The sequence below is a fragment of the Thalassophryne amazonica genome, chromosome 15 (assembly GCF_902500255.1).
Source record: "Thalassophryne amazonica chromosome 15, fThaAma1.1, whole genome shotgun sequence".
Lineage (NCBI taxonomy): Eukaryota > Metazoa > Chordata > Actinopteri > Batrachoidiformes > Batrachoididae > Thalassophryne > Thalassophryne amazonica.
The window spans coordinates 19,385,232-19,412,283 of NC_047117.1; the positions used below are offsets into that span (position 1 = coordinate 19,385,232).

The 27,052-nt window shown below is 44.7% G+C and overlaps 2 protein-coding genes across 2 annotated transcripts in view; one reads left to right on the plus strand and one right to left on the minus strand.

Moving 5' to 3' along the window:
* Positions 1 to 392: 392 nt before the first annotated feature.
* On the minus strand, positions 393 to 7,893 carry apela (apelin receptor early endogenous ligand). The gene is made up of 3 exons (XM_034187450.1): positions 7,653 to 7,893; positions 1,161 to 1,250; positions 393 to 937 (listed from the first exon to the last, which is right to left on the minus strand). The coding sequence occupies exons 1-2, from the start codon at positions 7,726 to 7,728 to the stop codon at positions 1,162 to 1,164; spliced, it is 165 nt and encodes a 54-aa protein (XP_034043341.1). The 5' UTR covers positions 7,729 to 7,893; the 3' UTR covers positions 393 to 937; position 1,161.
* Positions 5,818 to 27,052, plus strand: part of march1 (membrane-associated ring finger (C3HC4) 1) — an 88,509-nt gene continuing 67,274 nt past the window's right edge. Inside the window, exon 1 of the mRNA XM_034187445.1 lies at positions 5,818 to 6,026. The gene's annotated coding sequence lies outside the window, so the exon portion shown is untranslated. The remainder of the gene's footprint in view (positions 6,027 to 27,052) is intronic.

Here is a 27,052-nt window from a genome sequence, read left to right on the forward strand (position 1 = left end):
GATGGTGCGTGGTGCTTAAGTCCAAGTAAGTATTGGCAGCTGTTGTCTTCAGCGGGAGCATAAATGCTCAAAATAAGTCCTAAACAAATCAAACGACACTTAACCCCCCCGCCTCACCACGTCTGTGTTAACCACCTACGGTTGCAGGAATCCATGTTCACGAAATACCAGCGTTGTCATTTGAGCCTGCGGCGTTTGCTCCCTGTGGTGAGTTTTTACGCTCTGGCACCCGTAACTCCACAGGAAGGGTCATTTTTAACGACGCTTCTCTTCTCACGTCTGTAATGGGAGCTGATGGTTATCCGGGATACGACGCGTATCAAGACCTCCTGCCCGTCAGTGGTGATGTGAACATTTTCTCACATTGATATAAAATAAAAACATACTTTTTTTTACATTCATCATTTTATTGAGCTACAATGCTGTAACATCAAAACCTGAAACAATATACAATATACATTTTTTTTTAAGTTTAAACTGAAATTCAACAGGTTTTTGAAGTGCCTATATGGATTATCAACACTTTGCTGGATAACATGGATGCTGTTCAGTAGCTGCACGTTTTTTTACTCTTTGGTCTGTAGCTTTTAAATAAAATCGAGTAAGAACAGATGATGCTGCAGCTTCGCTTCACCCCGTTTCTGGCATGGAAAAGTTCACACCTGGACACAGCCTGCAACAGCATTTCAGGATTTTCACTTTTTCATCTTTAAGAATGAGTCAGTTCTGCACACGCCAATTTTGAAGCTCTGTAGATGCTGCTCAACAAACATGAGACTTCCCCCTCCCTTCTTCTTCTTCTCCCCCCTGGTGGCCAATAATTTTTTGCAGCTCAGTCTGTGTTTAGTTTTTGGGATCCATCTGTGAATTCGTGCCACATGCTGCATCTGGCTCCATTGTTTCACTTCTTGGGTCATGCTCATGCTTCTGCTTCAACCTGTAAGCAGGTGGGGGGATAAAACAACAAAAGCAGATGAGTGCATGTGGAAGGAAATTAAAGTTCAGAAGCCCCGCCCCTCTAAAGGATGAAGTCTTTTCTGTCAGTTCGCTGTCACTGTCACATCACACACACCTTAACTGTCAGCTGCCTGTTATGTAACTTAAAGACTGGTCTTAACCTTTACTCAAACTCATGCACATGCGCTGTGCATGTGTCTCACCTTAGGGGATGGGTACTCTGGAGTGCAGCGGCATGCAGCGTCTCTGCAGGCAGTAGTGTCTGTGGTACTTTCTTCTTAGGTTCAGGAAATCTACAAGAGGTGAATTGACATTTATTATTCAGTGAGCTTTTAGGATTTTAGTTTTGTTTTTAACAAGTGTAGCCTGTGCTTTTGAGATGGTGAAGGTAGGTTACATCAGTTTTACAGATCTGGCATTTTTTGCTTCTAATTAATTCCGTTCAAAGTTATTTATACTCTGTCAGCTCGTAAATTAAAGCTTCTTTGCTGCATCCTATAGCAGTTACGTTACATTCATTTAACTGATGTTTTTTATGTAAAATGACTTACAAGTGAACAATTGTAATCAAGATACAGTGTGATGGGGAGCTTGGGGGGGCCTCTGGTATATCAAAAAAAAAAAACACTTTTTAAAGTTAGAGGAGACATCAGTAAAATGAGCATATGGTTCAGATTGTTGATTCTTTTCCTGCTCTGGATTCACATTTGCCTTATCGCATTATTTGAGCAAAGTTTTGTTCTTCCAAACAACCGTCGTAACATTTATGTCAAACGTTGTTGACTGTTGAGCATATTTTACCTTTATGCCCTGCGCTTTATGCCGTTGGAAAACAATTTTATTCTCCTTGTACCTTGAAAGAGCTTTTTACTGGAGTTCCACCGCAAAACAAATTGGGACTCTTAATCATTGTGGATCTGAAGAACCTCATTAAGGTGTTTGCTTAGCTCCATAATTCTCCGTACTGCATATAGCAAAAATAGACCCAGAATGCATTGCTTTTTCAACATTTGGGTTTTTCTTCCCCTCCTTCATTCATCTGAATTTCCCGTCCCATTGTTTATAGTGCCTGACATTCATGTTTTATTTTTACGTGTCTACGACAAAGCCGTGCGCGTTTATCCCATTTTGCAAAAATGTGACCATGAAAGCTCGGCGAGGAAACAGCGTCAGGTTAGCAGTCTCAACGGGAGAGCTGTTATGTGGACACAGGACTTTGAGTCAGACAGCACTGTTAGCTGTTAGGGATGTCTGTGCTTCTTGCCTGATTAACTGTGGCTGGACAAATGAAAGAATGAAAAGAACACAAAGGTGATGATGGCAATCAGATGTTTGACTGTCATATGGAGCTTTCAAATATAGAAGCCCTCTAAAACGAGAAGCAGCATCGGACAGCAGGACGATATTCTCCATGACCGCTGTGCACCTCTAAAGGAGAAGTAAAATCTGAGGAATGAGGTTTTGTTGCAAGGTATGTATTTATTAGTTTGTCCAGTCTGCTTTACACTTATTGGATACATTTTTAATGCTGGCTGTGCCGGTAGAGAACAACCAGAAGAATGGCTGACTCAGTCACTTCAAAATAAGGTAAATAATAATAAATTGTATAGTTTTTCACACCCTTTTTGCAGATCCCAGAATAGCATTAAACCGCAATTTACTACTACACCTGGCCACTGCAGGTTTACATTGCTTCTGCCTCTTTCTGATGTGCATTCCTGGCAACTCTTAACAGCATCTCTGCTCTGCATCAAGACAAGCAGAATGGTTGAATTCATCAGTGTGTTGTGGTGACGAATTTGGAACACAACAAAATAACTGAGTTGACATTTCGTGCTACTGTCACAAAAAGTGGCCCATTGCTGTGCCCCCCTCACAAACCCATTGATTAATGTACTTTTCGTAATGCTGTCATAAACTACTGTGAGACTGGGTTGAGTAAAAACCGGCCTTAATTTGTGACTAATGCATGTTTTTGGGTCATGCAATAATGCAAAGAAAACAAATGTACAGGTATGTTATGTTACAGCCTTATTCCAAAATGAATGAAATAATTTTTTTTCATCAGACTTCTACACACACAATACCCATAATGACAATGTGACAAAAGTTTTGAGATTTTTACAAATTTATTAAAAATAAAAAAACTAAGAAATTACGCGTACATAAGTATTCAGAACCTTTGCCATGAAGCTCAGTTGAGCTCAGGTGCATCCTGTTTCCACTGATCATCCTTGAGATGTTTTATAGCTTAATTGGAGTCCACCTATGGTAAATTCAGTTGATTAGACATGATTTGGAAAGACACACACCTGACTACATACGAGGTCTGTTAGAAAAGTATCTGACCTTTTTATTTTTTCAAAAACCTGATGGATTTGAATCACGTGTGCTTGCATGAGCCAACCTTGAACCTTCACGCGCATGCGTGAGTTTTTTCACGCCTGTCGATTGTGTCATTTGCTTGTAAGCAGCCGTTGTGTGAGGATGGGTGTAGTCTCTCATCGTTTTTCTTTGCAAGGAAATGGCAGAACGACTGGAGCAGCGCGACTGCATCAAATTTTACCAGAAACTGGGCGACAGCCAGGTGGAAACCATTCGGATTATTGAGACGGCTTTCGGTGACGATCCTCTGTGCATCACACAGATTTAGGAGCGGTACAATCGGGTTTACAGACAGCCGTACAACAGTGGAGAGCGCTCCGGGCAGCCATCAACATGCTGAAATGTCCGGATCATTTCCAAAGTGAACGCTGTAGTGATGTGGGACCTTCGTGTGACTATCCGAGAAATTCCGTTGAGGTGAACATCAGCACTTTTTCGGCACATTCCACTGTGACAGAAGATTTTGCCATGAAAAGAGTTGCAGCAAAATTCATCGGCACGAAGCTGATGGCGCAGCAAAAGCGCCTCCGTGTTGAAGCCTCACAGGACATCTTGTGACATGCCCAGCCTTAATCTGTGTGATGCCCATAGGATCGTCACCGAAAGCCGTCTGAATAATCCGAATGGTTTCCACCTGGCTGTCGCCCAGTTTCTGGGAAAATTTGATGCAGTCGCGCTGCTCCAGTCATTCCGCCATTTCCTTGCAAAGAAAAACAACGAGAGACTCCACCCATCCCCACACAAAGGCTGGTTGCAAGCAAATGACGCAATCGACAGGCATGAAAAAACTCACGCATGTGCACGAAGGTTCAAGGTTGGCTCATGCAAGCACACGTGATTCAAATCCATCAGGTTTTTGAAAAAAATAAAAAGCTCGGATACTTTTCTAACAGACCTCGTATAAGGTCCTACAGTTGACAGTGCATGTCAGAGCACAAACCAAGCATGAATTCAAAGGAATTGACTGCAGACCTCAGAGACAGGATTGTCTCGAGGCACAAATCTGGGGAAGGGTGCAGAAACATTTCTGCTGCTTTGAAGGGCCCCATGAGCACAGTGGCTTCCATCATCCATAAATGGAAGGAGTTCAGATCCACCAGGACTCTTCCTAGAGCTGACTGCCCATCTAAACTGAGTGATCAGGGGAGATGGGCCTTAGTCAGGGAGCTAACCAAGAACTTGATGGTCACTCTGTCAGAGCTCCCTCATTCCTCTGTGGAGAGGAGAACTTTCCAGAAGGATAACCATCTCTGCAGCAATCCACCAATCAAGCCTGTATGGTAGAGTGGCCAGACGGAAGCCACTCCTTAGTAAAAAGTACATGGCAGCCTATGGACTCTCAGACCATGAGAAACAAAATTCTCTGGTCTGATGAGACAAAGATTGAACTCTTTGGCGTGAATGCCAAGCACCATGTTTGGACAAACCAGGCACCATCCCTACAGTGAAGCATGGTGGTGGCAGCATCATGCTGTGGGGATGTTTTTCAGTGGCAGGAACTGTGAGACTAGTCAGGCTTGAGGGAAAGATGAATGCAGCAATGTACAGAGACATCCCGGATGAAAACCTGCTCCAGAGAGCTCTTGACCTCAGACTGGGGAGACCATCTTTCAGCAGGACAATGACCCTGAGCACACAAGATATCAAAGGAGTGTTTTCAGGACAACTCTGTGAATGTCCTTGAGTGGTCGGGCCACAGCCCAGACCTGAATGTGATTGAACATCTCTGGAGAGATCTGAAAATGATACAGACGCTGTCCATCCATCGTGATGGAGCTTGAGAGGTGCTGCAAAGAGGAATGGGCAAAACTGTCCAAAGATAGGTGTGCCAAGCTTGTGACATCATATTCAAGAAGACTTGAATATAAGACTTGAATAACTACAGCTATAACACTTCTGGCAGCTGTAATTGCTGCCAGAGGTGCATCAACAAAGTATTGGGCAAAGAGTACATGTGATTTCTTAGTTTTGTTTTTTTTGTTGTTGTTGTTGTTTTTTTTAATAAATTTGCAAAAAAAACAAAAATTCATGTCATTATGGGTTGTTGTGAGTAGAATTCTGAGGGGGAAAAATGAATTTCCTCCATTTTGGAGTAAGGCTGTAAAATAAAATATGGAAAAAATGGTGTGCTGTGTGTACTTTCCTGATGCACTGTGATTTAATTAATTAAAGATACCCTTACTTTGAGTTTGAAACTGTTGAGACAGAGAGAGAGAGAAAAAAATAACAAACCTGGTCATTGGACTTAAAATAGGATTTGGTGTCATTAATTTGCAATAGAATGATTATGGAAAAAGTGCCTCACATATTTTAAACTAGTCCCCTGTATAGATGTAAAATAAAAGGCCTAATTCCAAAGGCAGGATAAAATTAGCATGAAAAGATTAAATTGTCTGCCCCCCCCCCCCCCCCCCCCCAAAAAAGTATGATTTTGACCTACACTTTTTTTTTGGTTTGTTTGTTTGAATTATTCATAGACAGTAGGCGCAGGGGATTTTCTAACAAAGAAGAACACAGAAGTATCAGATGATTATTTTAAATGTCCCTAATAAATCCACTTTGACTCCTGCGGTTCACAGACTGCCGGCCAAACCCAGGAAGAGCTAAACTGCCAGATGACTTTACGACTCCTGCTTCTTCCCTCCCCCGTGCCTCCTGAAAGAACTTGCTCCTCATGCCAGAAGGTAGGCTTCTTTTACACTTGGCACTGTTACTCCATGTCATGTTAATCAGGCTGCTTGGCGATTAACAAAAGCAGGCCGGAGCGCCTTCCAGCAAGGGACAAAAGGAGGCGCAGGCTCCCCGGCGGAGCCTTTAACCTAAACACGACCTGAAGCCCTGAAGCTCAAACTCCCACAAACAAACAAGAACGGTTTATTTCTCTAGCAATTTTACTGAGTAGGTAACTGAAACAGTGTTGATGCACCAGAGCACACCTGCTGCTGGGGGTGGAGCTACAGTCAGGAACGAGCAGTAAAATTGAAATTTGCACAAATAACTTGCCTGTAGGTATGTCGCTGGGTTGGTAAATACCTTGACAATTCTTTTTTTGACCTGTACACCACCACAATGACCTTGAAACAACTGAGATGTCTTCATAATGTAGACTTTAATTCAAGGCATTTTCCAAAAACATTGCTTTAACCTCAAACGAGGCTATGGTACCCAGTTGGACAAATTATGTTGATTAATACAAATCATCACTTTCACAGCCTGTTTTCTTTTAGACATGTCAGGAGATGGATACATGAACATTTCTCATGTCCTGGACTTCATTTACATCAACGGTAAACCTGTCTGGAGTTGGCAGTTCTCAAAAACTGTGACACTACAAAGAGACTGGCGAGGGAAGCCACCAAAAACACCCATGACTCTGAAACTCTGAAGAGCAGATTTTTTTTTTTATTTGTTTGTTTTGCATCAAATGTCCTACAGCTGGAGTGAAACAAATATGGATGTGTGTGTGTGTGTGTGTGTGTGTGTGTGTGTGTGTGTGTGTGTGTATATATATATATATATATATATATATATATATATATATATATATATATATATAATTTTATTTTTTTAAAGTTCAGTTTCAATGACCATTTGCCATGGGAGTCGAGAGCCTCGATTCCCATGGCGATTGTTTTCTTGTGTTTAAATCTTTCTGTGCTCTTCTCCACCGTGAAGCTATGAGTGGTGATGTAACGGGATAAAGTTTTCACTGTCCTGTTTGCCTCTAACTTCTTCAGAGTTCTGTCTTGGTGACTTTCCTCATTCGTCTCCTCCTTGCATAGTTACTCAGTTGTTTTGAGAACTGCCTACTCCAGACCAGTTTACCATACAGTACCATACTGATGGTATTACTTATGGATTGAAGTAAATGAGGGTCTGGACATATCCAGTGACTTGGAGAAGTTGCCGTTTCCATCCCCTGACTTGTGTAAAGAAAACTGGCTGAAAAAGTGATTTGCATATTTAATCACACTTGTATTTAGTTTATCCAATTACTTAGGGCTTCTGCTCAGTGATTTTATCGGAGTTACTGTTTGTCTGCGTCGTTGCTTCACCGATTGATGTGTATTCACGGTGTAAAATTCAAAGCAATTAAAACAATAAAACACAGTAGACAGAAATAATACAAAATGTTAAATTGATATCCCCAAACACAAATTAACACTCTTAATAATCAGTTGAGTCTCTTTTTAAATGCCTCAGTCAAGCTCGATGGATGATTGATGATTTATAACGAAGATTGCGTTATCTATCAGTACAGTTCCACTGGACACTTGGATGGATGGTTGGACATGATGTGTTGGTCTTACCCGGCTTTGCAGAGAAGATCGGTGCTACAGCGGCAACCAGCAGCAGCAGCAGGTATAACAGGTTGAAGAGCCTCATGGCTGTGCAGCAGTCTGACGATGATGGTTTACAAAAGCCTGCAGAGACCTTCTGCTTCTGATTCCCAGTTGAACTGATGTGGTTCGGCTTGGTTCTCTCACAGTCTTGGTTTTCCTACGGTCCAGAAGGCCAACAGGACAATCCAGAATTTAGCACTTTGTCTTTTCTCCAAATGATCTGCAAGGAGCGTCCTGAGTGTTCTGAGTGTTTGAGTGATTGTGAGTGAGACCAGTGTGACAAAAGTGCTGCTCCCCCCCCACCTCCTTTTACCTCCTTTAGGAAGGAGGGGAGGGGGTGTAGCTCTTGCACAGCCCCCCACCCCACCTCCCGGCACACAAACACACAGTGGTGCACATATTGACCCCACATGTAGAGGGTAATTCAAATGACAGGAAGCCCTCTGACCCGCTGGCCCTGTAAGTCACACTGCTGCTGCTGGATTGTGTCCATCTGACTGAGGCCATCAGAGCGGAAGCAGCAAGATTTATCACTGAAAACATCATGGCAGCAAGGTGGAAGAAGCGGCAGGACATTCAAGATTGAAGATGGCATGTCAACACACTCCTCCGTCAGTTGTCCTCTGTGCAGAACAGGATGCACACACATCTTGAGTATTTGTGTCAGCTACAGTGGATGACCCAAAAGTTAATTAATCAACAGTGATTCTTCAAATGCATTGTCATTTTTCAAGCAAAAGCACCAAGTAGTTCCACTTCACACTGAGATTTTTCTGCTTTTTATGTGTTTAAAGCTACACTCTGTAGGATTAAGGGGCGTTGAATAACAGAAATGTAACACAGCAAACATATCTGTTAATTAGGGTGTAATTACCTGCAACAATGAACTGAGGCATTTTCCTAAGCTTTAGAGGAGCCTTTCATATCTACACTGAAGCAGGCTCCTTCACTGAGGCTGCCGTGTTGATACAGTCCTCCAAAAGGGACAAACTTACTCTGTGTTATTCATTTTACAGCGCAGCAAGAAGACTGGAGAAAAAGAAAAGGAATCACTGGTTGCTCCCCGATAAACAGTCTACTGATTGCTAATGCAGGCTCACAAGTTGAAGAATCCTCATTTTCGCTAAATGGAGGACCTTATGTATTGCTTATCACGAGAAGGTAAGACTGTGTGAATCCTCATCACCAATGAAGCAAACAATTCAAAGGGAAGCACTTATTGTGAATTTGTGATGTACATTTTTCACTATTGACAGTTTAAAGACAAAATAAATTTTAAAAAACTCATGAAAAAGATTTTTTTTTTTTCCTTTGGGGGGGGTGTAGCCCTGCAGGGTTTCAGAGCTCTGGTTAAATGAATTCCAACAATGCACTGAAGTAATGACAACCAGAGAAGTCTGTCTCCGTCTTTGTGTCTGTCTTCAAATGCTGTTTTCATGATTTAAATGGCAAAACGTTTGTTCATATTAATAATAAAAATTTGATGTTGGTGTTTTAAATTTAATTGAAAATGATGTGTGTTCACTAATAGAGGTGTAATTTATAGGTTCCAAATCAGGACAAGCATATTTTCCCCATTTTATCTTACAGCCTTATTCCAAAATGGATGATTTTTTTTTTTCTCATAGTTCTACACACCCTTTGGCTGCTCCCTTGTTTGCACTCGGGGTCACCACAGCAAATCCAAGAAAACTAAAATCACATCTATGTAAGTATTCATAGTCTTTTGTTGTGTGGGCCGCTGAAGAGGAGGTACTGCTGGCCCACCACCACCAGAGGGCGCCCTGCCTGGAGTGCGGGCTCCAGGCACCAGAGGGCGCCGCCGCCCCACAGGAGCTGCCTCGGTAACAGCTGTCACCCATCACCTGAGACAGCTGACGGCAATTATCACTGGGGTATATCAGCAGGACGGCATCTCCACCTCATCGCCGAGATATCGTTCTACCTGGAAGGTAATAATCTCAGCTGACTGCTTGACAGTAACCTTTGTGATTTTTGTGAGTGATTGCAGACTTTTTTTCTCCAACGAGAGGTGGAGGTAGCTTCCCTGCCGTGCAGGTTGCTGGGTGCAAACGCGCCCACGTTTAATTGTGTTCTTGTTCCTCGCCAGCAGTACCAGGTCCGACACGCGGAGGCAGTGGCCACCTGGGAGTTCGGAACTTGGCGGCTCCAGTATTCCCGGGGTCCTGTGGCGGAGGAAACCGTGTGGTTCCGGTTCTACTTTGGAGAGGCGTCTCCTATCTTCGAGCCTGCCCACACGACACCTTTGTGAATTGAACTTTGTCCATTGTTGTAATTTGTTGTTTTTGTTGTGCACGTTCGCAACAGTAAAGTGTTGTTATTTGACCTATTCCATTGTCCGTTCATTTGCGCCCCCTGTTGTGGGTCCGTGTTCCTACACTTTCCCACAGGATATCTCGGCCAGCGTCATGGATCCCGAGGGGCGTCAACCGGCTGTTGAACGGCCAATGGAAGAACAAGGCGCACAGGCGTCCGCAGGAGGGGTAATCGGTGAGTTGCAGCGGATCCTCACCGCTTTCACGACTCGGTTAGACTTGATGGCCGAGCAGAACGCCCTCCTGAACCGCAGGGTGGAGGCTCTCGCCGCGCAGGTGGAAGCGCGCCCTCCGGGCGCCGCTGCGGCTCTCCCTCCCGTAGATCCTGTGCGTGACAGCGACGTTCCACTGGTTGTCCAACGACCCCCCCCACCGTCCCCTGAAGCATACATAAGCCCCCCAGAGCTGTACGGAGGCTGTGTGGAGACGTGCGCGGATTTCCTTATGCAGTGTTCGCTCGTCTTCGCACAGCGTCCCGTCATGTACGCGACCGACGCTAGCAAAGTAGCTTATGTGATAAATCTGCTTCGTGGTGAGGCACGCGCTTGGGCTACAGCGCTCTGGGAGCAAAGTTCACGGCTCCTTCTGACATATGATGGGTTTGTGAGGGAGCTCAGAACAGTGTTCGATCACCCTAATAGAGGAGAGACCGCTTCAGCCGTGCTGCTGTCAATGAGACAGGGGCGCCGGAGCGCAGCTGCCTATGCAGTCGACTTCCGCATCGCGGCTGCGAGGTCCGGCTGGAATAGCACTGCCCTCCGCGCCGCCTTCGTAAACGGACTGTCATTGGTCCTCAAGGAGCACCTGGTGGCTAAGGACGAACCGCGGGATTTGGATGGGCTTATCGATCTTGTCAAACGATTAGACAATCGGTTAAATGAGCGCCGTCGGGAACGAGACGAAGGGCGTGACCAGGCACGCGTCGTCCCTCTCCCTTCCGGTTCCAACCGCGTTCCGCCCTCCCCACGCTCCACGGCCCCTGCGCTCCGTGCGATCACAGCTCCCCCTGCTGACGAAGCTATGGACACGAGTAGGGCAACATTTAGGGCACCGGTCACACAAAGGAGGCTGGCCCGCGGAGCGTGTTTTGTTTGTGGCTCGATTGAGCATCAGGTAAGAGACTGCCCCGAGCGGTTAAACACCAACGCCCGCCCCTAGACACTGGGCTAGGGGGGGGCCGAGACGTTCACGTGGGACACACCCACATCGCCACACGACTCCCAGTTACAATCCTTTATGAGGATTTAACCCTGAAGGCCCCAGCACTGGTGGACACGGGCTCAGAAGGGAATTTGCTTGATAGCAAATGGGCCAGGGAGATAGGGTTCCCTCTGGTGGCGCTTACCTCGCCTGTGCAGGTACGGGCACTAGATGGCTCCCTACTCCCTCCAATCACCCACAAGACACCACCAGTAACTCTGGTGGTGTCGGGGAATCACCGGGAGGAGATCGAGTTTTTTGTAACTCCGGCCACCTCCCGTGTGATTTTAGGTTTTCCCTGGATGTTGAAACACAATCCCCGGATCGATTGGCCGTCCGGGGTAGTGGTCCAGTGGAGCGAGACCTGCCATCGGGTATGTTTAGGTTCCTCGGTTCCTCCCGGTTCCCAGGCCAGGGAGGAGGTCAGAGCCCCGCCCAATCTAGGGACGGTGCCGGTGCAGTACCATGACCTTGCGGAGGTGTTCAGCAAGGATCTAGCACTCACCCTTCCCCCGCACCGCCCGTATGATTGTGCCATTGATTTGGTTCCAGGCGTTGAGTTCCCGTCCAGCAGGCTGTACAACCTCTCACGACCTGAACGCGAATCAATGGAGACCTACATCCGGGACTCTTTGGCTGCCGGGTTGATCCGGAATTCCACCTCCCCGATGGGTGCGGGTTTCTTTTTTGTGGGGAAAAAGGATGGCGGATTACGTCCATGCATTGATTACAGGGGGCTGAACGAAATCACGGTTCGTAACCGATACCCCTTACCCTTGTTGGATTCGGTGTTCACGCCCCTGCATGGAGCCAAGATATTCACCAAGCTTGATCTTAGGAATGCGTATCACCTGGTTCGGATCCGGAAGGGAGACGAGTGGAAGACGGCATTTAACACCCCGTTAGGTCATTTTGAGTACCTGGTCATGCCGTTCGGTCTTACAAATGCTCCCGCGACGTTCCAAGCATTGGTTAATGATGTCTTGCGGGACTTCCTGCACCGATTCGTCTTCGTATATTTAGACGACATACTCATCTTTTCTCCGGATCCTGAGACCCATGTCCGACATGTACGTCAGGTCCTGCAGCGGTTATTGGCGAACCGGCTGTTTGTTAAGGGCGAGAAGTGTGAGTTTCACCGCACCTCTTTGTCCTTCCTGGGGTTCATCATCTCCCCCAACTCCGTCGCTCCTGATCCGGCCAAGGTTGCAGCGGTGAGAGACTGGCCCCAACCCACAAGCCGTAGGAAGCTGCAACAGTTCCTCGGCTTTGCGAATTTCTACAGGAGGTTCATTAAGGGCTACAGCCAGGTTGCTAGCCCCCTGACAGCCCTGACCTCACCAAAAGTCCCCTTCACCTGGTCGGATCGTTGCGATGCCGCGTTCAAGGAGTTGAAACGGCGCTTCTCGTCTGCTCCCGTTCTGGTGCAGCCCGATCCTAGTCGCCAGTTAGTGGTTGAAGTGGATGCCTCGGACTCAGGGATAGGAGCTGTGCTGTCCCAGAGTGGGAAGACCGATAAGGTCCTTCATCCGTGTGCCTATTTTTCCCGCAGGTTGACCCCGGCTGAACGGAACTATGACGTCGGCAACCGAGAACTCCTTGCGGTGAAAGAGGCTCTTGAAGAGTGGAGACACCTGTTGGAGGGAATGTCCGTGCCATTCACGGTTTTCACTGACCACCGGAACCTGGAATATATCAGGACCGCCAAGCGGCTGAATCCCAGGCAAGCCCGCTGGTCACTGTTCTTCGGCCGTTTTGACTTCCGCATCACCTACCGGCCCGGGACCAAGAACCAGAAGTCGGATGCCTTGTCCCGGGTACACGAAGACGAGGTCAAAGCGGAGTTGTCGGATCCACCGGAACCCATCATCCCGGAGTCCACTATCGTGGCCACCCTCACCTGGGACGTAGAGAGAACCGTCCGGGAGGCCCTGGCACGAAGCCCGGACCCCGGGACTGGACCACAGAACAGACTTTACGTCCCACCAGAGGCAAGGGCTGCAGTCCTGGACTTCTGTCACGGCTCTAAGCTCTCCTGTCACCCAGGGGTGCGAAGAACCGTGACAGTTGTCCGGCAGCGCTTCTGGTGGGCGTCCCTGGAGGCCGACGTCCGGGACTATATCCAGGCCTGTACCACCTGTGCCAGGGGCAAGGCCGACCATCGCAAGGCTCCGGGACTGCTACAGCCGCTGCCCGTGCCTCATCGCCCCTGGTCCCACATCGGCCTGGATTTTGTCACGGGCCTCCCGCCGTCCCAGGGAAACACCGTGATCCTCACGATAGTGGACCGATTCTCCAAGGCGGCCCACTTCGTGGCCCTCCCGAAGCTCCCTACGGCCCAGGAGACAGCGGACCTCCTGGTCCACCACGTCGTCCGCCTGCATGGGATACCATCAGACATCGTCTCCGATCGCGGTCCCCAGTTCTCCTCGCATGTCTGGAGGAGCTTTTGCCGGGAACTGGGGGCCACGGTCAGTCTCTCGTCCGGGTATCACCCCCAGACCAACGGGCAAGCAGAGCGGGCCAATCAAGAAATGGAGCAAACACTGCGTTGTGTGACAGCCGCGCACCCGGCGGCCTGGAGTACTCATCTGGCCTGGATCGAGTACGCCCACAACAGTCAAGTGTCATCAGCCACCGGCCTCTCCCCCTTTGAGGTGTGTTTGGGGTATCAGCCCCCGTTGTTCCCGGTGGTTGAGGGGGAGGTCGGTGTGCCCTCGGTCCAGGCCCACCTGCGGAAGTGCCGTCGGGTGTGGCGCGCCGCCCGTTCTGCTTTGTTGAAGGCCCGGATGAGGGCGAAGACCCATGCAGACCGGCGGCGGACCCCGGCCCCTACGTATCGCCCCGGGCAGGAAGTGTGGTTGTCCACAAAGGACATCCCACTACAAGTGGCCTCCCCTAAACTACAGGACAGGTACATAGGACCGTTTAAAATCCTCAAGGTCATCAATCCCGCCGCAGTGAGGCTTCAGCTTCCAGCCTCACTGCGGATCCATCCTGTGTTTCATGTGTCGAAGCTCAAGCCCCATCACACCTCGCCCCTCTGTACACCCGGTCCGGCACCACCTCCTGCCCGGATCATCGATGGCGAGCCGGCTTGGACAGTGCGCCGGTTGTTGGACGTCCGTCGGATGGGCCGGGGCTTTCAATATCTGGTGGACTGGGAGGGGTATGGTCCCGAAGAACGCTCCTGGGTGAAGAAGAGCTTCATCCTGGACCCGGCCCTCCTGGCCGACTTCTACCGTCGCCACCCGGACAAGCCCGGTCGGGCGCCAGGAGGCGCCCGTTGAGGGGGGGGGTCCTGTTGTGTGGGCCGCTGAAGAGGAGGTACTGCTGGCCCACCACCACCAGAGGGCGCCCTGCCTGGAGTGCGGGCTCCAGGCACCAGAGGGCGCCGCCGCCCCACAGGAGCTGCCTCGGTAACAGCTGTCACCCATCACCTGAGACAGCTGACGGCAATTATCACTGGGGTATATCAGCAGGACGGCATCTCCACCTCATCGCCGAGATATCGTTCTACCTGGAAGGTAATAATCTCAGCTGACTGCTTGACAGTAACCTTTGTGATTTTTGTGAGTGATTGCAGACTTTTTTTCTCCAACGAGAGGTGGAGGTAGCTTCCCTGCCGTGCAGGTTGCTGGGTGCAAACGCGCCCACGTTTAATTGTGTTCTTGTTCCTCGCCAGCAGTACCAGGTCCGACACGCGGAGGCAGTGGCCACCTGGGAGTTCGGAACTTGGCGGCTCCAGTATTCCCGGGGTCCTGTGGCGGAGGAAACCGTGTGGTTCCGGTTCTACTTTGGAGAGGCGTCTCCTATCTTCGAGCCTGCCCACACGACACCTTTGTGAATTGAACTTTGTCCATTGTTGTAATTTGTTGTTTTTGTTGTGCACGTTCGCAACAGTAAAGTGTTGTTATTTGACCTATTCCATTGTCCGTTCATTTGCGCCCCCTGTTGTGGGTCCGTGTTCCTACACTTTCCCAACAGTCTTTGCCATGAAGCTCAAAATTGAGTTGAGGTGCATCCTGTTTCCACTGATCATCCTTGAGATGTTTCTAAAGCTTAAGTGGAGTCCACCTGGGGTACATTCAGTTGTTTGGACATGATTTGGAAAGACACACACCTGTCTACATATAAGGTCCCACAGTTGACAGTGCATGTCACAGCACAAACAAAGCATGAAGTCAAAGGAATTGTCTGTAGACCTCCGTGACAAGATTGTCTCAAGGCACAAATCTGGGGAAGGGTACAGAAACATTCCTGCTGCTTTGAAGGTCGCAATGAGCACAGTGGCCTCTATCAACCATAAATGGAAGACGTTCAGATCCACCAGGACTCTTCCTAGAGCTGGCCACTCGTCTAAACTGAGCGATTGGGGGAGAAGGACCTTAGTCAGGGAGGTGCCCAAGAACCCGATGGTCACTCTGTCAGAGCTCTAGCGTTCTCTGTGGGGAGACGAGAACCTTCCAGAAGGACAACCTGATGGAGCTTGAGAGGTGCTGCTAAGAGAAACTGCACAAAGATTGTTCGCCAAGCTTGTGGCATCATACTCAAAGAAGACTTGAGGCTGTAATTGCTGCCAAAGGTGCATCGAAAAAGTACTGAGAAAAGGGTGTGAATACTTATGTACATGTGATTTCTTAGTTTTTTATTTTTAATAAATTTGCAAAAAATAAAAATAAAATTTTTTTTCATTATCAGGTGTTGTGAGTAGAATTTTTAGGGGAAAAATGAATTCACTCCATTTTGGAATAAGGGTGTAACATAACAAAATGTTGAAAAATTGAAGTGCTGTGAATACTTTCTGGATGCACAGTATATTTCGAAAAATTATTTTATAAACAAATGCAAATACAGGTGTGCTCGCATGAGTTGGGGTTCTCAAAATCAGATTGTGTGGTGGGCACGTGTATGAATTCCGCCTCTAATGGATAATCTTAACACAGTGCTTCAAAGTCAGAGAATCCCACTTATTGAGGACTTGCGTACACTAAAGTGTGTATATACAGTGGCCTGGAGGTCCTCCAAAGCTGGAGGTAGACTATCATGAATGGAATGGTCATCTTATTTCGGCTGCTCCCATTAGAGGTCGCCACAGCAGATCAGTCGTTTCCATCCCACTCTGTCCTCTGCATCTTCTTCTGTCACACAAACCACCTGCATGTCCTCTTCTCCTTCTGTCTGGTGGCTCCATCCTCAGTGTCCTTCTCCCTGAGTCCTTCCTCTGCACAGGTCCAAACCATCTCAATCTCAACTCTCTGACTTTATCTCCAAACCGTCTCACCTGAGCTGTCCCTTTTGATATGTTCGTTCCTAATCCTGTCCATCTTCGTCACTCCCAAAGAGAATCGCAACATCTTCAGCTCTGCCTCCTCTCTTTTTGTTAGTGTCGCCGTTTTAAAGCCGTACAACATAGCTGGTCTCGCTACTGTCCTATAGACTTTCCCCTTCACTCTTGCAGATTTTCTACCACCTTTCTCCACCCACTCCACCCTGCCTGCACTCTTCTTCACCTCTGTACACACTCTGCATTAAGGCCCCCTGACACCTGCACAACTTTGAGCTGTGCACTTGCACGCACTCTGCTGTGCAGGAGAGTAAACTTGACTCAAATTCATTGTAGACCGTTGTAAACTGTGTGCGGCTTTGTGCATGTGCGCAAACAAAATTTTGAAATGTTCAAAATCTCCATCAAACATTAACTAAGTGAACTTCAAGTGAACATTGCACAAACAAGTCAAAAACACTGTGTGAGTGATTGCATTGACGAGTGCAGCTCGTCTGAACGATTATAACAAGATATTAAATCTATCATAAACATAATTTTACAGCTACTCATAAGAAGGAAAGAACACGCAACTCTTAGATGGTTACAATGCGTTCTCCAACTCATTAAGCACGTGCATGCGAGAGAGAAAGGGGGCAGCTGGAATAGTCCTGTGATTCCGGAAGCGATTAGAGACTTTTTCAACAGCCAACTTGGAGAGAATATGATTAATCCACTACAAAATAATTATTTTATGTACGCAGAGTCCAGCGCACAAGGTGTGGCATACAGTGGAACAGAACACAGCGGGTGGGATCGTCATGATGAAGTGTGTCCAAGTGCAAAGTCATGCAAGTGTCAGGAGGCCTTTACTTTAGATAGTTCACCCCAAGTATTTAAACTCCTCTACTTTCACCACTGTGGCTCCTTGTAATGGCACTGTTGCACTGGGCTCCCTCTCATTCGCACACATGTACTCAGTCTTGCTCCTACTGACTTTCATTCCCCTTCTCTTCACAGCATATCATCACATCTCCACATTAGACTCATCCTGGTTTCTACTCTCACTACAGATCACAATGCCATCTGCAAACATCATGGTCCATGCAGACTCCTGTCTGTTCAGATCAGTCAACCTGTCCATCACCATTGCAAACAAGGACTTAGGACTGATCCTTAGTGTAATCCCTCTTCCGCCTTGAATGACTTTGTCATTCTGACTGCTGTCACAGTATCCTTGTACATGTCCTGCACTACCCTCACATACGTCTCTGCCACTCCAGACGTCCTCATACAATACCGCAACTCTTCTCTTGGCACCTTGTCATAAGATTTCTCTAAATCCACAAACACACAGTGTCACTCTTTCTGACCTCTACACTTCTCCATCTGCATCAGAAGCTCAAATTGCTTTACAAGCATACTTCACAGACACACATCTCGTTGTCAGGGTGCTGCCATTCAAGGCGCTCACTGCAAACCGGGAGCAACTCGGGGTTTAAGGACCTTGCCCAAGGACCCTTAGTGATTTTCCAGTCTAGCTGGGTTTTGAAGGGAGGATTCTCTGGTCTGAAGCCCAATGCTTAACCACTAGACCATCACCTCCCCTAATTGTAAAATGAACTTTTCAGAGGTTCTTTATTTCTTCGGTCATTTGGAGTCCATTGCTGAAACAAGTAGTAGTGAGGAGTAGTATTGGAGGTAATGCCCTTGAGGTCAGCATGGTGGGCTTGTGCCTACAAGAACCTTGTTTCAATTCCCTATCAGACAGGAAAAGATGCCCTTGAACAAAGTCCTTGAGCACAGAATAAAGTAGTTGGTTCTGTCCAGTTCTTAATTTGTTTGTGTGCATTTTTAGCCAGCGCTACTGCAGCAGGTAACGGGTTCACTTTGCATTATGTTGGTTTGCCATGTGTGGGACTGACTCATTAGCGTGTCTGCTTATGTCCCTTATCTGTGGACTCTGCATTCAGCAATCAGCTAATGAATTAACACATTAAGATGAAATGTCGGTGTTTACATGTGAATGAGGATTAGAGAAGCAGCAGGACACTAATGGACCACAGGGCTCAGGATGGTCACAAGGCTTTGAACAAGCATCCAGACTGCCGGCACTCTTCACTTATAAAAATGGAAACATCCCAGCCATCGTCTATCCTTTGGTGGCATTTACTGATCTCTATGTGCTATTGCGACTCCTGTCTTTGATGCTTTGTAGTGTTTTCAAAGTTGTTTGGCAAAATGACAGACTCCTCGTTTTTAAAAGAGACACTTCTCACAGCAAACAGCTGAGGTACATCGTTTCACTTTGCATACAAGCTGCTATTGTCTTTTAAAAACTTTTATTTTCCTGATTTGAATATGCTAATTTCAGCCCAATTGTCATTCAGAGCCAGCTGGTACACCCACCAAATGTGCCACCGAACCTCTCTCCCTTTCTCCGTGTCTCTTTCCATCCCCAGAAAAAAGTTAAGAATAGTGAAATCTCCAAATCAGCCTTCCTGTGTGACTGACATTTTGTAATAGTTGCTTTGTCTGGGTATTATCTATGTTCGTCTGGATTAACGAGCATGTTCTAACACAACTTTACAAGACACACAGAGCAACCTCCCATTATGTCAACTCTGGGAGCATGTATTGGTGCCACATCCACCACACCATGAAACCATCTTGAATCTGGATGATAACCACTGAGGCAGACAGTCAGTCGATGTCCAGCTCTCAAAAGTAAACCTCTAACTCCTGCTGTCAGGTGAAACATGGGCGTACCCTTTGCCTTCTCCAGCTGCTGGTATCCTAAACACTGAGGCAGCTTCATGCTGGATCATACCAAGAAAAACCATAGCCTGTATCATTTTGCTTAAACCAAACAATCTGTGTGGTCTTCCAATTGTCTCAATCCCTTTGAGCCAAGTGGTCTTGACACTTCACATCACTACTCAACCCTCTCGTTCCTCTTCCACCAACCAGCTGTGGTGGAAGAAGAAAGAGGCATCAAAATTACTCTGTAACGTCACTTTCACCCTCCTGTCTGTACTTGTGAAGAATGGAGTCACCTAAATAAAGTCCCATTTAGATCTTGTTATCCCATTGCACGGCACTGAAGGGACATACTGTACCGCATGTTGTCTAAACTTGCTGTCCTGCAGCCCTCTAGTCAAAAAGCTCCAGCTCTTGGAGAGAAGCAATGGGGATGGTGGTGTTGATCCTCATCATCAGGATCTTGGCTGCGGTAAGTGGTGGACTTCTGCAGCACCATCTTTTTTTCACAATGATTTGGGGACTGAAGTGGTTTGGAACTTGTTTGTACATTCCATGGCAAACACTCTGGTTGACTGACTCAAAAACCCAAATCACTTTAGTGAGTGACTCATACAAACTCGAGTCAGTAAAAGGAATCGAATATCCCATCACCAATCCAGAGTGTGTGAGAGACAGCAGCCCTGATTGTTTTACTGTGTGTATCTATACATGTCAATGTTGCAAATGACACTGCATTTATGTGTGCATAGTATTTGAACCCAGGAGCAAACAAAATGCATCCGAGAGTTAGTGTCTCTGGGTTAGCTAACTATCAGAGGTGTTATTGTTTGGAGACAACAATAGATTAGATAGAACTTTATTAATCCCTTGGGAAGGCTCCCTCAGGGAAATTGAGGTTCCAGCAGCATTGTATAGCAGCACACAGGGTAAGAAGCACACAAGTATCAAAAGTAGAAGTAAAAACAATTTGCAAATATAAATAAAAATACACAAATATAAATACCAGAAATATTGCTTGCTACTGGATTACTGGCTGCTACTGCTCCTCTCCTTTCTGTTCTCTGTCTTCCTGTTACTCCTCCTTCCCCTGAGTGAGGAGTTGTACAGTCTGATGTCCTGAGGTACAAAGAAGTTTTTCAGTCTGTTGGTCCTGCACTTGGGACGGAGCAGTCTGTGGCTCCTCTGGTTGCTGATGACTGTGTGCAAAGCGTGACTGGCATCGTCCATAATGTCCAGCAGTTTGTCCAGTGTTCTCTTCTCTGGCACCATCACCAGTGAGTCCAGCTTCATGCCAGCCACGGAGCCAGCCAACCTGATCAGTTTGTCCAGTCTGGATGTGTCCTTCTTGGATATGCAGCCCCTCCCACTTCCTCCAGTACACCACGGTATAAAAGAGGACGCTGGCTCCCATGGACTGGTAGAACATCCACAAGAGTTTCCTGCAGATGTTAAACGACTGCAGCCTCCCCAGGAAATATAGCCTGCTCTCTCCCTTCCTGTACAGGTGGTTGGTGTGGATTCTCCAGTCCAGTTTGTTGTCCAGCCACAGCCTGAGGTACTGGTAGGAATCCACAGCCTCCACCTCAGCTCCCTTGATCAGAACCAGTCGCGGTCTTGGTCTGGTCTTCTCAAAGTCAGTGACCAGCTCCTTTTGTATTTGAGGTGTTGAGCTGTGGATGGTTTGTGTGGCTAGTTGAAGTTCAAAGGCCTAATGTATAGAATATCTAAGGCAAACTTACATTCAGTGCAAGAAGGTCCAGCCTCTACATCTGATGGAATGACTTGAATTAAGAGATGTATTGGATAATAAAGATAAAATAAATGAGGAGATAAATGGTTACACATTTCTTTCAAAAAGACAATTACAAGTACTTAGTCGCATGGAAAAAGCATCAGGGTAGGCCAGCAATGCTGTGGCACTTCTGGGCAGATTTTTGTCCAGAAGTGATGTCGCGCAAAGACAGCAGGGATATTTATTTATTGCTGTTATACTTTAATTTCGCATGTCAGTGAAATAATATTATTACTGAAATGATCCAGCATGGTGGAAAATACCCGAAACATCTGTGTTTCTGTGTAAATCTAAGATGTTTCTCATATATTTTATATCGCCTTTATCCAGGTAAAAGCATCACTGAGATTAAAAATCTCTTTTCCAAGAGTGACTTGGCCAAGAAGGCGGCACAACAACATGGAGACAGAGATATGACTTTCATACACAACAAATACAAAAACAAATATCCCCCCCCCCCCCCCCCCCCCCCCCCCCCCACGATGAGTTTGGATGTTGAAAACATCTCTAATCGTTTCTGGAATCACAGAGGACCGGTTCAGCTGGAACTTTTATTTTCTCTTTTTTTTTTCCTCTTTTTCCTATGCTGAGCAAGTGGAGAATGTATTTGGAACAGTCTAAAACTTAATTTGTAATATTAATATTGTCATGGTTTGGTAAAACAGTTGCATGTTCATTCCTTCTTATAAGCAACTGTAAAGGTATGTTTATGATAGATTTAACATCTTGTTATAATGGATCAGATGAGGTGTGCTGTGTGCGCGCTGACGGAATGACTCGCACTCAAAACTAGCATTTACGCAAAATGCGAGCGCGCAATAGAGTGATTTTGCAGACAATAACAGATGAACACAAAGTGAAAAGTTGGATCACCAGTGTCAAAATGACTGTCAGCTGTGATAAGGTTTTTTGTTGTTGTTGTTTTTTTGGAAGCGATACACACAGGTGCAGGTGTATATAATTAAAGCGGCCACCTCATTGTGGTGTCTTTTTTTATTATTATTATTGGTCACAGAGAAACCTCTCCACAGTAGTTCTTTATATATATATATATATATATATATATATATATATATATATAATTTTTTCAACCTTTGACTGGGTGCACACACAGAACTGCTGCATTTAATGACTCTGTAACACAAGTGCACTGCAGCCTGACGCACGAATGTGCACATCGACCGGACTGTGCAGGAGTGTCTTTTTTGGACTGTGTTTAAAAATGTGACATCATCTTGAATGGATGCTGTGAATTGAAAACCCACACTTTAAAGGGACCAAGTGTGGAAGGGGTGGAGGGTTGGACCAAACCCATGCCTAAACTTGCACCAGTGTTGCGTTACATGGAGCTACATGGATCATACGTGGCAACATGAGCCATTGGAGGCTGGATGGGGCTCAAATGACAGGTCAGCCGTGGCTCATTAGAAGCTGATACCTGGCACATGCAGATAGCAGATACACTGATAGATTTATATGTGGATCATTATTCGAATAATCACTGAAATTTCTGACAAATCCCTACGTGGCTCATTATTCATGGCTTTATTATTTTGTGGGACTGAGGCTTTATCCCGGCAGCTCTCTTGCATTGTGAAGGAGTATTGCATGTGATAACCTTCAAAAAGATTTAATTTCAATAGATTCAGCTGTTTCCTGCCTCACTGTCTGGCCATGTTTTGAGGGTGTAGTCGATTGTTGATTGTGATCTGGTCGGTTGCTTTGTTGTCAGTCGTTATGTTGTGAGTACATCTGTTGTCATGCCATGAGGTCGTCACTGTTAATGAGAGCTGCAGACAACCACATCGTAATTACTCTTAAGTCCCTTTATCTCCAGTTGCCCAATACAACCCCAATGGATGTACAAAGAGATGAACAGTGCACATCCAGTACACACAGACAGTATTGCACATCACACACCTTAAGTCACAACACAAATGAGAGCAGAGCTTTTGTTCAATCTGTTGTTGTGCCATTATGATTAACTTTATTCGGGACCGTGGCGAGACGGCTGGCTGCCCAGTGGTAATGGAGGGACTCAGGGGTCAAGGGGCAAACTCAGCAGGGAGCAGTTTGTACCTTGTAAGGGTTCTGGGCCAAAAGTCTCTTGGTTTGTTAAATCATAACCCAGACACAGTGGCATCTCCAGATATGCAAAACCCACAATCTTAGTCGAGTTTTCAATGCACATCTGGTTCTTTAAGCACAGGAGGGGAGCAAAACAAAGAAAAAACACATTGTTTCTTCAAGATGTTAAACTTGGTCTCATTTACTTGGATGAGAGTAAAAGTGCAGTAATGAATATGTGATTGCATTGCTTACATAAAACTAGGTGGTGGCAAAGGACAAGAACTTCATATCATAGATGAAGGAAAGTTGAGTTCCAGATGTTTGTCATGTGGTGTTGGCGTTTGTTAAACCACCTCCATACATCCTGGTCCTCTGATTCTCCTCAGATCTTCTCCTGATTCCTTCAATGTTCATTTCACCTCCACATTTCGTCCCTAATTCCATAATATTTTCTCACCTTGTTCATCACATCACATCCAAAACACCTCATTATAGGTTCCTGTATTTTTAGTTATTTCTTATGTTGCTGCACCTCAGATTTTTTTTGTGTTTCTAGTTTGTCCCACTTTTGAATGCCACACATAAATACAGGAGCTGAGACTAAATCAAAGCTGAAACTCATCACATAGTCCTTGCTTCCCTCATCACTGCTGCTTCCATTAATATATTCAGTAAAACTGTGGTGCACTGCCACATGGACAACCATGTTCCCATTAGATTAGGACAAATTTCAAAAGGAAAATAACAGAGGAAACTTTGGATAATTTTAGAATGGATTTAAGGAATCAAAAGTGGCGTCCTATTCATACTGAGAACATTGATAAATCTAATGAATCTTTAAATTCTATTATATCCAGTTTATATGACAAACATTGCCCTTTGGTGTTAAATGTTGGAAATAAGCAAAATGTTGACAAACCTTGGATCACTAAGGGATTGCAAAATGCATGTAAAAAGAAAAAAAATTCTGTATAAGCAGTTTATAAAGCTAAGAACATTTGATGCTGAGAAAAGATATAAGGCATATAAAAACAAATTAACATTATTCGATCTTGTAAAGGGTAGTATTATAGTGATTTATTGGAAAAATAAAACAAACATTAAGAGTACTTGGAAGCTTTTTAATGAAATCATAAATAAGAAAAAAGTGCCTTTTTCCCACAAACACTGATACAGTTGTTAGGGAAATACAGCTATACAAGATCACTTTAATGATTACTTTGTTAATGTGGGTAAAAATTTAGAAAATTCAATTCTATCTTCTAAAATATGCTCTTTGAATTACAGAAAAACAATAAATAAAATTCAGCATTCAATGTTCATTAAAGAAACTGATGAATATGAAATAAATGACATTGTTCACAAACTCAAGGGAAAAAAATCAATTGATAGTGATAATTTTGATATGTTTTTGATTAAAAATGTTATTGACTATATTGTTAAACCTTTCACGTATATTTGTAACTTGTCATTAATGACTGAGAAATTTCCTTTCAGAATGAAATTAGCTAAAATGATACCGCTGTTTAAACAATGCTGACAAACATGTCTTTTCAAATTATAGGCCATTCTCATTCTTGCCACACTTTTAAAACATTTTGGAAAAGGTATTTGTAAAAAGGTTAAATGATTTCATAACTAAACATCATATACTTAGTGAACAGCAATATGGTTTCAGGAAAAATCGCACTACTTCACTGGCTATAATTGATTTTGTTGAACAGATTACAAATGCAATTGAAAATAAGCAAAATACTGTAGGTTTTTTTTTTTTATTTACAGAAACCATTTGATACTATAGATCTTACTGTGCTATTGGATAAACTACAGAGGTATGGTATCAGGAGATTGGCACATGATTAGATAGCTAGCTATTTATACAATAGGTCTGTGTGTCCATATTGATGGGACAAACTCTGAATTTAGCAGAGGTGTCAAATCCGGCTTCAGAAAGTAAAAACCCTCCCATGTATTGCTTCTACCTGTGCATGTAAAACAGGTGATCTCAATAATTAGCTCATCCACCTGCCTGAAGAGCTGAACTAATTACAATCAGCTGGTTTATTGGGAAGATGGAACAAATATGTGGCTGGACTTTTACTTTCTGAAGCTGGATTTGACACTTCCGGAATTTAGCATAATTACTTGTGGGGTGCCCCAGGGTTCAGTTCTGTGGGCATTGTTGTTTCTTTTATATATTAATGGCATATGTTTAGTTTCTAAATCTGTCAGTTGTATTTTGCTGATGATACAATGGTGTTTTGTAGTGGGGATCATTTGGGACAGACCTTAGACACGATGGCGAAGGAGTGACAGAAGTTTAAACAATGGTTTGATTCAAACAAATTATTGCTTCACTTTGGCAAAACTAAGTGTGTCATATTTGGAAACGAGTCCAGGAATTTCTGCAGAAATTTATCACTAAATGATATTGAAATTGATACTAAATTTCTTGGTGTTGTTATTGATGATAAACTGAGCTGGAAAATATATTAATTTTGTTAAATCAAAATGTCAAAAGCCATTGCAATCTTGCATAAAGCACAAGAATCATTTCCCAACGCTCTAACTATTTTATATCATTCATTGCTCGTTCCATATACGACCTACTGTATTGAGGTATGGGGCAATGCATATAAAACTAATACCAATCCAATATTTTTATTGCAAAAGAAGGCTATAAGAATTATTTGTAACAAATTTTATTGTGAGCCAACAAATCCATTATTTGCCTGTTTACATATTCTAAAATGGTTGATTACATCAAATACAAATGGTTGATTACATGCAAAATACAACTTTAACAAAGTTTAAAAAAAACTGTTGCCACAACATGTCTAGGATCTGTTTAAACTGAGGGACTCCAGTTATAATTTGAGAGGAATATTATTTTTTGAGAAATTAAGGAATCAAACTACTGCACAAAGTCACTGTGTTTTTGTTAAAGGTGGATCTGGAATAACTGTCCTGGCGATATTAATGTACTTGGTATATTGGTTAGCTTTAAAAGGCATTACAAGAGTAATAAAATTGCTTGCTATACTTTGAAGACTTAGGTTTAACGTTTTTTGTCATTTATCTCGGGTTTGTGTGTTCATTGACTAATTTTGCATGGTGGTTTTTTTTTTTTTTTTGGCATTTGTTGTCATGGGTGTGTGTATATGTAGGTATGTATGTGTGTGTGTGTGTATGTGTATATATATATATATATATATATATATATATATATATATATATATATATATATATATATATATATGAGGAAAATAAGTATTTGAACACCCTGTGATTTTGCAAGTTCTCCCACTTAGAAATCATGGAGGGGTCTGAAATTTTCATCTTAGGTGCATGTCCACTGTGAGAGACATAATCTAAAAACAAAATCCGGAAATCACAATGTATGATTTTTTAAATAATTTACTTGTATGTTGCTGCTGCAAATAAGTATTTGAACACCTACCAACCAGCAAGAATTCTGGTTCACACATACCTGTTAATTTTTATTTAAGAAGCCCTCTTATTCTGCACTCTTTACCTGTATAAAAGACACCTGTTCACACACTCAATCACACTCCAACCTGTCCACCATAGCCAATACCAAAGAGCTGTCTAAGGACACCAGGGACAAAACTGTAGACCTGCACAAGGCTGGGATGGACTACAGGACAACAGGCAAGCAGCTTGGTAGAAGACAACAACTGTTATGATTATTTATTAGAAAGTGAAAGAAACACAAGATGACTGTCAATCTCCCTCGGTCTGGGATTCCATGCAAGATCTCAGTTTGTGGGGTAAGGATGATTCTGAGAAAGCTCAGAACTACACAGGAGGACCTGGTAAATGACCTAAAGAGAGCTGGGACCACAGTCACAAAGATTACATTAGTAACACATGATGCTGTCATGGTTTAAAATCCTGCAGGGCAGCAAGGTCCCCTCCT